At 38.7% G+C, this 13,495-nt stretch overlaps 1 protein-coding gene across 4 annotated transcripts in view; it reads left to right on the forward strand.

Moving 5' to 3' along the window:
- LOC139150913 (CUB and sushi domain-containing protein 3-like) overlaps nucleotides 1-13,495 on the forward strand; it is an 88,469-nt gene that overhangs the window by 10,476 nt on the left and 64,498 nt on the right. For all 4 annotated transcript variants that reach the window (XM_070723376.1, XM_070723377.1, XM_070723378.1 and 1 more), the window contains exons 2-4: nucleotides 8,655-8,771; nucleotides 12,765-12,906; nucleotides 13,116-13,237. In XM_070723376.1, coding sequence (XP_070579477.1) covers nucleotides 8,655-8,771; nucleotides 12,765-12,906; nucleotides 13,116-13,237 — 381 coding nt within the window. The remainder of the gene's footprint in view (nucleotides 1-8,654; nucleotides 8,772-12,764; nucleotides 12,907-13,115; nucleotides 13,238-13,495) is intronic.

Raw genomic sequence — 13,495 nt, forward strand, 5'->3', positions numbered from 1 at the left:
AGGCCGCCCGCAGAGTTGTTTTGCCTACACTCACAGAAAGGAAAACTGTTTTGAGGAAACCGAATGAAATCGACCTTGGCGAAGAATACTCCACGGTGTAATGGATAAGTGTATAGCCTACGGACTGGTATTTTACACGAGAATCTGAAGAATTTTCGCATACAGTCATAAGTCTAGTGCTAATAAGGGAGAGGGATTTGTTATCGTTTCGGTAAAGAAGCAGCACGATAAAGCAAGATAAGAAGAAGGACGATAGCAACAGACTGACATTTTGTTGTTCAACCAAAAAGTGCACTGACCCTTTGTAATATTACAAAGAGCTGGAGGTAGACAGTGTTCAGTATGATGGGAATGCTTAATGTTGTCGTTGGGATTGCAGTAGATCGACAGGACATACTGAATAGTAAAATTAATTGTCCATTGAATGATCTGCAAAGATTCAGTTGTGTACGCCTATACCCATACACAATTGAATATTGCATGTCTATGAGTATTTAGTTGTTATAGCCAGGGTGGGCCTGGAAAATTGGGGTTGAGGGGATTTGAAATCGGAATTCTGCAAAGGGTTCATGTTTTCATACAGCACAGAAGCGGGTCACTTGATTGTTGAAAAATATCCACATTGTCAAAAAAGCCTTGTTTCAGTGTTTACATACATATGCCGGGAAATAAAGGTGACTGTCCGCATGTTTTCATTCTCTGTAAGTCAGTGAAATACAGCTTGGTCTGAAATAAGTATACATACACACTTAAGTCTTATTGACAGTTTGTCTCGGCAAGTCTATGCAGAGATTTGTCTTAGCATAGCTTTCACAAGTAGGATGAAAATGATAGGTTCCTGGTGGCGTGCTTTTGCTCAAGTTAGGCTAACCATAGGTGCAATCTTAATGTTCAACAAAGATCTAGAATCTGTTTGAAAGTTCATCTTGTGCTGGTGGGAAAGCTGCACTGTAACTGCTATTCGAGAAATAGACGCACAAAACTTATCGTAGAAACCGAGAAATAAAAATGAGAAATGCTTTATTGGAACTAGTTTTTCATCGTCAACTTGTCAACCATTATTAGTGTGATTAATGGAAAATACATAAATAATGTAACTATGTTTCCGTTTTGTAAACCGTTTAAAGGGATATTAAATACATTATATGCTGTTGTATAGGCCGTACCATAATCATTAATTACTTCAAGTACAAAGTAATAATATATGTAACTGGATTAAGTAGTTAAGGAGAGAGAGAGATGGATATATAAAAAGATGGATAGATAGATAGATAGATAGATAGATAGACAGATAGATAGATAGACTGATAGATGCAAGTTTTTACACAATGTTTCAGTAACAGTTATAGGCTATAGGCCTACCCCTCCCCCGAGTATTGAGCTACTAACTACTGAGATTGGCCTTTTATCATATACTCTCTGCATTGTCAGAGTGAGTTGATGGTAAATTATCAGGTGCAGACTTTTTTGAGAGTGAAGAGATTCGCTGATTTTGACGATGGCAAGGATTTGCCGGCCAGTAATAGAACGTCGCCTGATCGTCAATTTATTATATAAATACAGCAACATGTTATGTCATAACATTTAATTTTAGAAATTCTCTTTATAGAAATCATAAAGTATTTATATCATGTAACTGTCATTCGTCATACTGTTTCGTATGACCCAGCTGCATAGTCTGTTCTAATTGTCTTTAAGGTATGCTATCATGCATCTTGCTTCATCCCGGTTGATTCGTTTTCTGTCCTCCCAGTAGACCCAAGAGAACCCGAGACTGCCGATAATATACATAGCCAACATGCCATGCTATCCACGTATAGGGTCGGAGGTTTGTCCCTTTTTGTCCAAATTTACAATGTTTTTGAAAACTTGCCAAACGTGAATAAGGAACATCTCACTCAGTGGTTGTTTCATTGTAAACATGAACCTTTTTTCACTCACGGACAACACAAAAACACGGAAGGCAGAACCATTTAGTTGCGGATACCGAGGTTACGCTGTGCCCATGCTGGTCATTGGCACGCATTGTCTATCTCCTAATTTAACGCTTCCATATAGCTATGTTAAGTTTGCAGCAGTGTGTACACGATAACTGATGTTATGAGCTGCGTACAGTTAACGGAAGTATGCAGAAGGTTGGGGAGAAATACTCTTTGGACCCCGGTGATTTGATGGACTTGGGGGGGGGGGTTGTGCATACTTATGTTGTGATTCTTGTCTGGTGACGTAATGTTTTTCAAAATGTTCGTAGCGTGTACTTTAAGTATTAAAAGTGCTCTCTATGACGTGAACAAAATTACATAGAGTAAGTGCATGCATATCTCATATCCACCATCGTCGTGTCCCCACTGCTGGCATAAACCCTTTCCTGGAGGAATTAGAGGCAGGAAGATTGGAATATGTCAATCAGGCATCAGCTTACTCTGTCGCCATGAAACTTAGCTTCCTTCATAAAACCCGACAGTGCAATTTTCCCCATCGGCTTTGATTTATGGAAAGCGTGCCAAAAATTGATGTTGCGTAGCACGTGTTGCCTAAACTACCAGCAACGGGAATGTAAACATGTAAGGTTATATGCGATCCATCGATTTTGAGAAGTACTGTCTTCTCAAAAGCCCTCATTGTAGTCACTGGTGCAAATTCCAATCGGGCATCATAGTTTTACTGGATATTTGCAACAACTACGTGATATTGACAATGATTGACGCGGTAAAAGAACGGGCACAATCTTTCCTAGTATATAAGTTCGCACGGTTCAAAGGAGTCTTCTGAGTACCTGGCGTCTGCTGTAGAGTCTTTGTCAACCTAGACAGCCGGGGATCAGGGGTCATAGGTCGTGATCCGATTTTAGTATTCGATGGACCCCAATGATTTGATGTACGGTGTTCTATACCGCATGAGTTGTGGCTGAACACCGATTTCCTTCACTAGAAAAAAAAAACATCGCCACGAAAACTTGACGCCAACACAGCAGAAAGTAGTAATGTACTTCAATTTTGGGGGGCCTATAAGCAGAGCGAAGATGATCTTTTACCTTCATACGACAGGCAAAGGGTGAAATAAATATTGTGAGTAGTTTCCGCATCCTTTCATCCGAAATTTAGTTAGGAAGCAGGCATCGAGAATGAGAGCGATTTTTTCCGTTTGTTTGTTTTCATAAAAAAGCATTCAGTTATTATGGCTAGAGTAGGACGGCATTATCCACGGGACGGTAATAGTAAATTGACAAACTGCAAAGGGGGTTCATGTTTTTCCCCACATCACTCAGACGGTGAGTTATATACCCTTTCGAAGATGATGACGACACGGTAAGAACTGAAGAACTTTTTTATAATTCTTCTTTATAGACAAACTACAGATGGAAAATACGTTCATGGAGGTTCTTATCCACTGATGTTGTCAACTGATGTTGTCAACACAGAGAGTATACTAGTATATGTAACTGGGGCCAATAATAAACAATATTTCCTCCAGCATTGGTGGACGTTTCATGAACTTTCAACCCTTTGAGTGCTGTAACTTTTACCACCAAAATTTTAGTGCAACATTTAGCCAATTTTTATAAATTTTTCTGTGTTTTTTTTATAATTTTGGACCAAATGGATATCACGTTTTACTGACTACAATTGTTAATCAAAATTTTGGCAAAAATCTGAAAAAATTGACTGGGGTGCAACAAAAATTGACTTTGACGCTGAAAGGGTCATACATTGTCCGTGGAAAGCGATCACTCTACAGCTCTTCTTTTATGTCATGGGGGCAGTTAAGTTTGAACCAATTCTAAATGTCCAGCGGTGGTACTGCTGTGCTACGTTTAATCCGTTCGTTACAGTAACGTTTCTGATCCCGTTTCTGGTTCGCGACTACTGCAGTATAATGAATTGATCACGGTCACATTATGCCTCGGAGGCGAGAGCGTGTGTTCGTCTCCGATGTAAAAAGATTGTTTGAATTCCATCATTGCTTAAGTTTTTGATGTCAGAGTGCGAAGATAAAAATAACCCCAGTCACAACAATTGGCAGTAGGAGGCAAACAGGCAAAAATCACGAATGGGCTCTAAGTTGCGATTTCCGTTCCTTATAATTTGTAGAACCTACTATAGACACTGACTATAGTCTGAAGAAAAGTGGAGTAATAGCCTGGAGATAATAATAATAATAATAATAATTATATTTTTATTGCTTGATTGTTAATATAGCATTTACATCACATTTGTGGCAATAGAAATAGAATAGAGCACGGTCTCGTGTCTATTTCAGTTATGTATTTTTAAGCAGTGACTCAGTCCTAATCGATACTCCACCCGAGTCGCTATTTTATATCTGATTCATAAAACACCGTTTGACATAGTTTGCACTCATTTGCCAATTCCATACGGTTAGTGTCGCATGTCTTGCAATACCGAGGACGTCAAATTTGTCACGCCTGATTTGTGGCCTCGAGGAATGTCTCTGTCTTCCCGGCTCGTGAAGTCTGCTTGACTGATCTCCATTCTATTTGTGTTTCCAAAGTGATTATGGAACGTCCCTTAAGGAACGTGTACCTTGCACTATTTGGTCATTTGTACGAGTATCCGGGCTACAACCGTCTTCAAAGATACGTTTCTAATTTAGCTATATCAGTAACAAGCCGTTTTTCAACAGCAGGCCTACTGAACGGGGAAGCACGTAGGACGAGACGGGGAGGAATCTCGGCACGGCTACACTGTCATTTTTCACATCGCACATTTGCCCCTGCAAGGGCGGTCGCTGCCTTGACCTGTATTTGTGAACTTCCTACGTGCACGGACTGGCTACTTTTAATGGAATGGGACGGGGTATTTGTTAAGTTAAAAAGTTTGTCAAAGTTACATTCTCACTGTAAGTCACCCAAGCAAAAGTCACTCCCACACTCGGCAATATTTCATACGGTGAATCCATTCATGCTTCGAAGCAATACAGATATATGCACATGGGCAAAAGTGGATAGCTGACCATGGCATAGTTATCCGTGCAGCCAAAGCAATATTGCAATGTTTTGAAAATATAAGCAACTGCTCTTCACTCAAAATGGAAGACAGAGGAAACATGTCCGGCAAAATCGACAAGTTGGCAGAAATATAGGGTGACGTAAAATGGTAACATAAGAGACAACCAGTGAAAGATTAAAATTTACGCTTGCAACTTTTTCACAGAAAAGTTGAGCTTTGGATATTGACGGCAATCTTGAAATTTTTCAGGCAAAAATGAGAGACGTTAAAAGAGATGGATTAAAACTAATGAGAGTGAGAAGACGAAACGGAGAATATTGTAATAATAAAAAAATTGAACAAGGTTTGCCCGGATATCGAAAGATATAAAGTGGCCTTACTGGGTCGCCTTACTTCAGCATATAGTGTACCTAATAGAAGAACAGATATGAACTGAAAATGCTCACATGTTTCAGTATATATTGCACTTGTCTTTGAATTTAAATTTTTGCGACATGTTTGCAACTTCATTGAAAGTGTTATGATCAAAATCATGAACAATATTCACCAAAGATTAATTCCAAAGGTCATTAAGTATATAAATATGTAATTGGAGTGGCTAAAAAAAATACTAAATTTCATTGACTGCTGTCATTGTATCACCACTTTATACAGCAAGTGTAATTGCCTTTGGTCTTTGGTCAAGTCTATTGGCTTTGGTCAAGTTAGTTAAATATGCAAAATAGTAATTAGATATTCTACAAAATCAAAACTGACTGTTATTAATATTATATCATGGTGTCTGCAATATACATAGCATGTTTCTCAACTATGGTCAAGTCAATCCAGATATACATCCCTTATTAGGAACGTTCGTTAAATTCACAAATTAGTAATTAGCTAAAATAAAAATGCTATATGACTTCAGTAATATTATATCGTAATATCTTCGATGTACGTAGCACATTTTGCGTCAATAAGTTAATATATATATATATATATATATATATATATATATATATATATATATATATATATATATATATATCGGAATATATATGTTTATGGGAAAGTTCGTTGAATATGCATATTAGTAATTAAGTAAACCAATTTTTGGTCATTAAGCTTATAGTTTCTTCAATGCACAGAGCAAGTTTTGTCAATTTTGATCAAGTTAATTCAGGTATATATCCCCAATTAGAAAAGTTCATTAAATATGCAAATTATCAATTGGGTGAAGTAAAAATTCTTAATGACTTTCAATAATGTTGCATTGTAATATCTGCCATGTACGTAGCAAGTTTAATCAACTTTGGTCGAGTCAGTAAAGATATATTACCCTAATTAGGAAACTTCATTAAATATGCAAATTAGGAATTGTCTGAAGTAAAAATTCGCCATCATGTTCAGTAATGTTAAATCATAGTATCTTTCACATACGTACAAAGTTTCATGAATTTTGATCGAGTCAATTCAGATATATCCCTAATTAGGAAACTTCATCAAATATGCAAAGTAGCACTTAACTTTCATGTCACACCTATATGTCTTTCATGGGGATAAAACCTTGTGTGGTCAACATGTGTAGCAAATCTCATCCAATTCTGTGCATCCGTTCTCATTGTACGTCTGTTTATTGCTAAATTCACTACTTATGCAAATGAGCATGAAATGTGCAAGCCATACTAACCAAAATCTATTCAGTTCTTGCCATTAGCATATGTTACCTGTCAAAGAAATCTGACTTGAATCCGTTCAGGCGTTCGTGAGATATCGTGTAAATAGACAGACAGACAGACAGACCACTACGATATTAGCTCACATCTTTGAACACTTGAGCTGAAAATGCCTGTCTACTAGTACAGAGAGCAAAGAGTTACGTTTTGGATCATACTCCAAAATCCTTTGTCGACAGTTATAATATTGAGTATGATAAACACAATGGACTATTTTCTTTGTTGAAACTAACAGTGACAGTAGCGGTATCTATAATGGCAGTGGTGATTAAAGTAATGAAACTAACAGTGACAGTAGCGGTATCTATAATGGCAGTGGTGATTAAAGTAATGAAACTAGCAGTGACAGTCTCCATATACTGAATGAGGTATTACACACTGATTTCTCAGATGAAAGTGGTGCTAAAAGTGAAGCATGCGCATGAAAAGGGAGATCCTTAAAAACCCAGCGGGCATGCAATTTCAATTTATGTTTGGCGATTTTTTTGTAGTGACCAGAAGATATGTTCACAGATATCTTTGAACAGAAAAAAATTGGTAGTTTCAATGTTGCAGAGTCACAATTAAAATAACGCAGACAAATAATATATTGTACACCCGTAGATTATTGCCCTTGGTATTGTTTATTTGATTGAAGAAAAGAGGTTGCCACTATAATTGTTCTTTGGGTCGTTTTCCAAAGTGACCTCGACCTATAACCGTAACTTTTGATGTGCTCACCATTGCCTTAACTCTTGTCTTTTTACTCTCAAAAGTGTCTTGTGATGACCTCACATCACAAAACACTGTCGTCGTTGCTTAGAGTTTACCGAATCATTGTGCTACTCTCCGGATCCCCTATGCATGTTTTAGAATAAAAGACTCATGTGTCAGTAATTAAGCGAGTGTTCGCCGTAGCGGGCGCTGCTTCAAGGTCCGATCAAGCCAAAGGTCCATCATCTTTAGATAAATTGCATTTTATTAGTTATTTTATAATGTAGAAATACCAAGGTTGTTACACACATGCACTTTGGCCTGCACTGGGTTTATTGTCGTCGCAGTATGTAAGTTCAGTGACACTTGTCAGGTGTGGTTCGTTTACTCGGCGAATATTATGAAACGTTGTAATTCAACCGACTAATGTGACCCACAGGTCGAGGAACAGCGAAGCATATCTATGTTAACTCAGAATCCACAGACCTAACGATAATAAACCCCAGTGCGACTGCGCAATATCAATCATAACCATTTACTCCGTTCAATAAATAATCAACGTGACGTATAAATTTGTTCAGAGCAAGCCAGGTCAGCGAATGAAGAATTTGCGCTGCCAGTTACCATTTCGACAGCGAAACTTTTGACAAGAATGTTTTCGCATACAGGAGACTTTTGTCCGTTTTACGCGAGCATGCGCATCTTCTTTTGAGTCACCTTGAGCTGTGAAAATACATCTGGATGATGTCTTCCGGGAATTTGCCGCAGAACCATATATTCTTATTTTTCTCCAGCGTCTATGCTGTAACTGAACTTTCCGCGGTCGAAATGAGTCGAAAGCGGCGGATTGAGATTCTGATACACATGTGTCAGGTGTCATTTTTGGCGGCAAACATGTATTCGGCGGCAAGAGTTGCAGATTAAGCTTATTGTCCGTTGAAAAGCCTTAGTACGAAAGACATAAACTTTTGTTCAAACTTTCCATAAGAAACTTTGACCTGTTCCATTTCGAAAACAATTATACAGAGCGAAAATCAGGAGTCACAGTACAAAATTTGGTACATGAGAAACAAATAACAGATTCGCTCGGTGACCTCCGATTTTCATTCTCGATTTTAAAAGAGATCGAATCGTGAAAGTTTCCTCTAGGAAGTTTGAGAAAAAGTAGTTTTAGCGCGTACTACCTTAACTGCAAAAGTTTCTCTGTCGACTTGTTTTCTATAGTTATTATCCTTCCAACTATTTCTAACAAAATGATGATTTTTTGCTAATACAGATGCCGACTGGTGCCCTGGTGGATGCTGTGACTGTCCCGTTCTAGAACCACCTCCGTGTTTTTGTGACGAGCCACCGTGTATACAATGCCCGCTACCGCAACCGCAACCGCAACCAGGTAAGACATTTTTCCCGAAAGTCTCTGATGGATTCTAAACAATGTCTTATTTTACTCCTCATGTGAACACCGATCAGCAAAATTGATGAAAAAGATTCGAAAATGGAGATTTTCTAGCCATTGAAAAGAACATGTTGGTTCTAACTATGAAATAGCTAAAAGTGTTGCGGTTCTCACAACTATGTACATATCGCCACATATCGCATATAATCGACAGTTTAATATCATAGGGGGCTGCTGAAATGTCCGTCCCAAAGGGTGGGGGTAGGGTTAGACGTGTTTTGGTCTCAGCACAGGTTTCGTGTTGCTATTGTTTAATCACGGTAATTACTCTAGCCCACCGTGGGGTTTAGAGTAACCGTGTTTTATTTTATTGAATATGTTTGTCTATGATATGTATTGCCAATAAAGATTTATACTGCCAGCCTTTGGTGTCTTGTTCTTATGTTTGCACCGGTTTTGTAAAGATTTCTCTTTCTCCTTCACTATGGCATGTATTTTGTCCATTGTCAACTTACGCGAAGTTTTTATCACTATGTTGAGTCTATTATCTGATGCGTTAGACATAATGCGCCCAAGCAAGGAAGTGCAAGTTACTAATCTGTTGACGCAGTCACCAGATTGTCAGCGGATTAACTTTGGAAAAAGTCAACAACGAACGCAGTGGCAAGGGTGTAACGAAAGACTCTCAAAAATTCAAATACACCAGTATTATGATGATATAATTCGTAAAAGTGGGTTTTTACAAATTTTTGAAGTTTTATGGTCAAAGAAAAAGCCATACTCAAATGTCTAGTAGTTTACTCAGTATGTGTGAAATGTCTCCTATTGACACCCGAATTTTACTCCGGACAAAAATTCATTACTTACCGCATATTTCAATATACTGCTGGGAGATTAAAGAAAAAAATGATCTTGTTTGTTCACGAAAATAATGACGGTATATTCAAACAATTACAGCTATTGTAGTTGTCGCTTTATCGTCTTTGAGACTTTGTTCGTAGCCAAACCAAACTCCTAGATTGCTATATCAAGATATTTAGTATAAAACAAACACAACAGATGTGACTAAATATGAAAGAGAAGGTGGTCTCACAAATAAGGAATAGATTTATAGCAAATTACAGGGGGCATCCGCAAAGAAAGCCCATAAAACCCCATGTCCTCGTTGTTACGTGTGCCCAAGTCTCTTACCAACCAACTTGAAGTAGTAATAGTAAAACACCACATGCATTGTGGGCAGCAACGTGAACGATGTAACAGATTTCTGTTTAAGAACGGCTGTACTAGAAAGACATCCGTCGTGTTGAAGTCGGACATTGCGATAGCCAACAAAGTTAATTCACTTGGCAGCTTTACAACTAAAGCACGCCCAAAAATCATCCTATGGCGCTAAGTGTCAAAAAATGCGCAGATGATATGACGAAGGGAAAGAGCTTGGTTAATACATGCAGACAGAACATATAAATATTTATATGATGTAGCCTGAGATATGTACGATCATCCAGAGTTTGTTGACCCTCGGGGAATTTCGTCTCACTTCGTGACAGATTACTCTATTTCCAGTAGGCGACGGGCTTCGATGTTAACACAACAAGAATTGTTTTTCAAACGTGTATAATGCTCCATCTTTAGTTCTATATTTCATCATACTACACTACACGTATGACCCCTTTTCTTTACCACTGGAACCGCTTATTTTCTAAGTCCCCACGGACACCGTCCGGGGGGACTTATAGGTTTGGTCATGTCCGTGCGTGTGTGCGTGCGTGTGTCCGTGCGTGCGTGCGTGCGTGCGTCTGTGCGTCCGTCCGTCCGTCCGTTCACGCAGATATCTCTGAGATGCCTGGAGCGATTTCATTCAAACTTGATACAAGGATTACTTCATATGTCATACAGATGCACGTCAATTTGTTTTTTGATACGATCCAATATGGCCGCCAGGCGGCCATTTTATTACGATTTTTTCATGTACAGAGCCATAACTCAGGCATGTTCCAACCGATTTTATTCAAAGTTGGTACAAGGACATTGACCAATGTCATAGATATGCACGTCAATTTGTTTTGTGATACGATCCAATATGGCTGCCAGGCGGCCATTTTATTACGATTTTTTCACGTACAGAGCCATTACTCAGGCATGTTTCGACCGATTTTATTCAGAGTTGGTACAAGGACATTGACCAATGTCATAGATATGCACGTCAATTTGTTTGTGATACGATCCAAAATGGCTGCCAGGCGGCCATTTTATTACGATTTTTTCATGTACAGAGCCATTACTCAGGCACGTTTCAACCGATTTTATTCAAAGTTGGTACAAGCTTATTGACAAATGTCATAGCTGTGCACGGCAATTTGTTTTGTGATACGATCCAAAATGGCCGCTGTGCGGCCATTTTATTAGGATTTTTTCATGTACAGAGCCATTACTCAGGCACGTTTCAACCGATTTTATTCAAAGTTGGTACAAGGACATTGACCTATGTCATACATATGCAAGTCAATCTGTTTTGTGATATGATCCAATATGGCCGCCAGGCGGCCATTTTATTACGATTTTTTCATGTACAGAGCCATTTCTCAGGCATATTTGCATGTTTCGACCAATTTTATTCAAAGTTGGTACAAGGACATCGACCAATGTCATAGCTATGCACATCAATTTGTTTTGTGATGCGATCCTTTATGGCCACTGTGCGACCATTTTGTTACGATTTTTTTCATGTCCTTAACCATAACTCAGACATGTATCAAGTGAATTTATTCAAAAGTATTTTTATCACAGACCTAATGAAGAGGACTCTATCCTCTCTGAGGACCTGTATCAAAATACCCATTAACAAGTGGGGACTGTGTCATCAACGATGACTTATTTTCTACATCACGAAGCACCTCTCCTTTCTTTGATATGTAACGGTAAACTTGACCACGAGCACTCGTAGATTGCTGTAATTAGCGGTCAGGGGCAGGAGGTCATTGACGAGGCCAAAGGCCGAGCCTTGAATCCTGGTACATTTGTATATCGGCTTTCTGACACTTTGATAGTGGTTTTTCACCAATGTGGGCTTGGCCTTTGACCTCAACCTGTCTGCCTTCTGTCACCGACAGGTTATCCCAGCAACGCTGAGACGAGCTCGATCACTTTATAATGGAAACTTCATGCAAGTTGTCAGTTTCTGATCAAGTCGACATAACATCCCGTCATGAATTCCAAGTGGCTGAAAGCTGCAATCGTATTTCACAATCGTTCTGAATCACTGAACTTATTGAGTCACACTTAGTTACTTTTTGGAAAACAAATATTTTGCCATTTCCCTGAGAACCCAATAGCTTGGTAAATACATGTTCTGACGGAGCTACGTCTGTAAAAGTTGGACGGGAACAAGGTCGGCATAACGTATCGGTCAAACGGGACTTAGATATGGGACGAAACTTCATTTTCTTAACTATCAAATTCGGTAAATTTTTATTCGATTTTTTCCCTCGCTATTAGAGCAGAAAATTTCAATTTCTAAGATTTGTAAAGCACTTTATTTGTACTCTTACCTTTCGCGTGGTTCAAGCTTGAGCATTGCTTTTAGTGTTAGATAAACACGAGGCTATAGATGGAAACGAAATTGAAAGCTGACCCATCGGACGTTAGATTTACTGGAACCTTTGTTCTCCCGTTCTTTCATATCTCGAAATAATAATTTGACTCCTGTCTAAAAGAGAAGTTTTAGCATGTTACTCGACCTGGCCGAATTTATCGAAAAGGCTGGAGTAGAGGCTGCATCGTTTATTTTTGAAGGCTCTTTACGAGCGCCTTCAAATTCCTACTCAGTGCCAAAGATACCCGCACAGACAGATTTCCTATGTTAACTTTCTTCAGCAACTTCTGTATTCAGTTTTTGTTAATGGTCATGTTTGCTGGTAAATTTGTTTTATTGCATTTATATGTAGTGCTAAACAATCTCTTAATATTTCTAATTATGTCCTAAAATCTCAGTTGTGCCTCTGGACAACGTACCACCGGTTTTCCGTGGCTGCCCTGTCAACATGCAGCGAACAATTCCAGCTGGTCGTGAGACAGTGTCAGTGTGTTGGCGAGAACCCTCCGCAGTTGACAACAGAGCACCCCTACATATAAAGTAAGAATAATTACCCATTCGTTATAATCTTGCAAGGAAAATAATATTTTATGTTTTACTGTCGTTAAAATGCGCTAAAATCGAGTTTTTATCAAGAGGTACACCACATGTACCGCTATTATCTCCTGATACGAACCTTTATAATCAAAAGACTGTTATGGAATGAGACCATAATTGTGAAACAACCATCTTTCACTTTTACTCCGCAGGCCGTCACGTCAGGGGCCACGACCCTGTACAGACTTCCGTGAAGGAACACACATAGTCTCATATGTTGCGACTGATTTCGCAGGCAACACGGCTAATTGTCAATTTACGATTACTATTCACGGTGAGTATTGAAATCATAAGGTTACATTTTCCGTATTTACTTTCGTTTCAGAAATCTTTACGCATGTCTCTCTGTGTGTTTTGTGTACGTAAATCTCTCAAAGTTAAAGAGAACATGAATGGTAGACTTGGTCCAAGTCGATGAATTAAAAATATAAAATCATTTGCAACAGTCTCTATTGCGTTCTATTTCATACAAAGCTATTTAAAATTTGGCAGCCGAGGTCATGCTTTCCTTTGGTCGAATGCGGTACTTAGT

Source organism: Ptychodera flava, chromosome 15 (assembly GCF_041260155.1).
Source record: "Ptychodera flava strain L36383 chromosome 15, AS_Pfla_20210202, whole genome shotgun sequence".
Classification (NCBI taxonomy): Eukaryota; Metazoa; Hemichordata; class Enteropneusta; family Ptychoderidae; genus Ptychodera; species Ptychodera flava.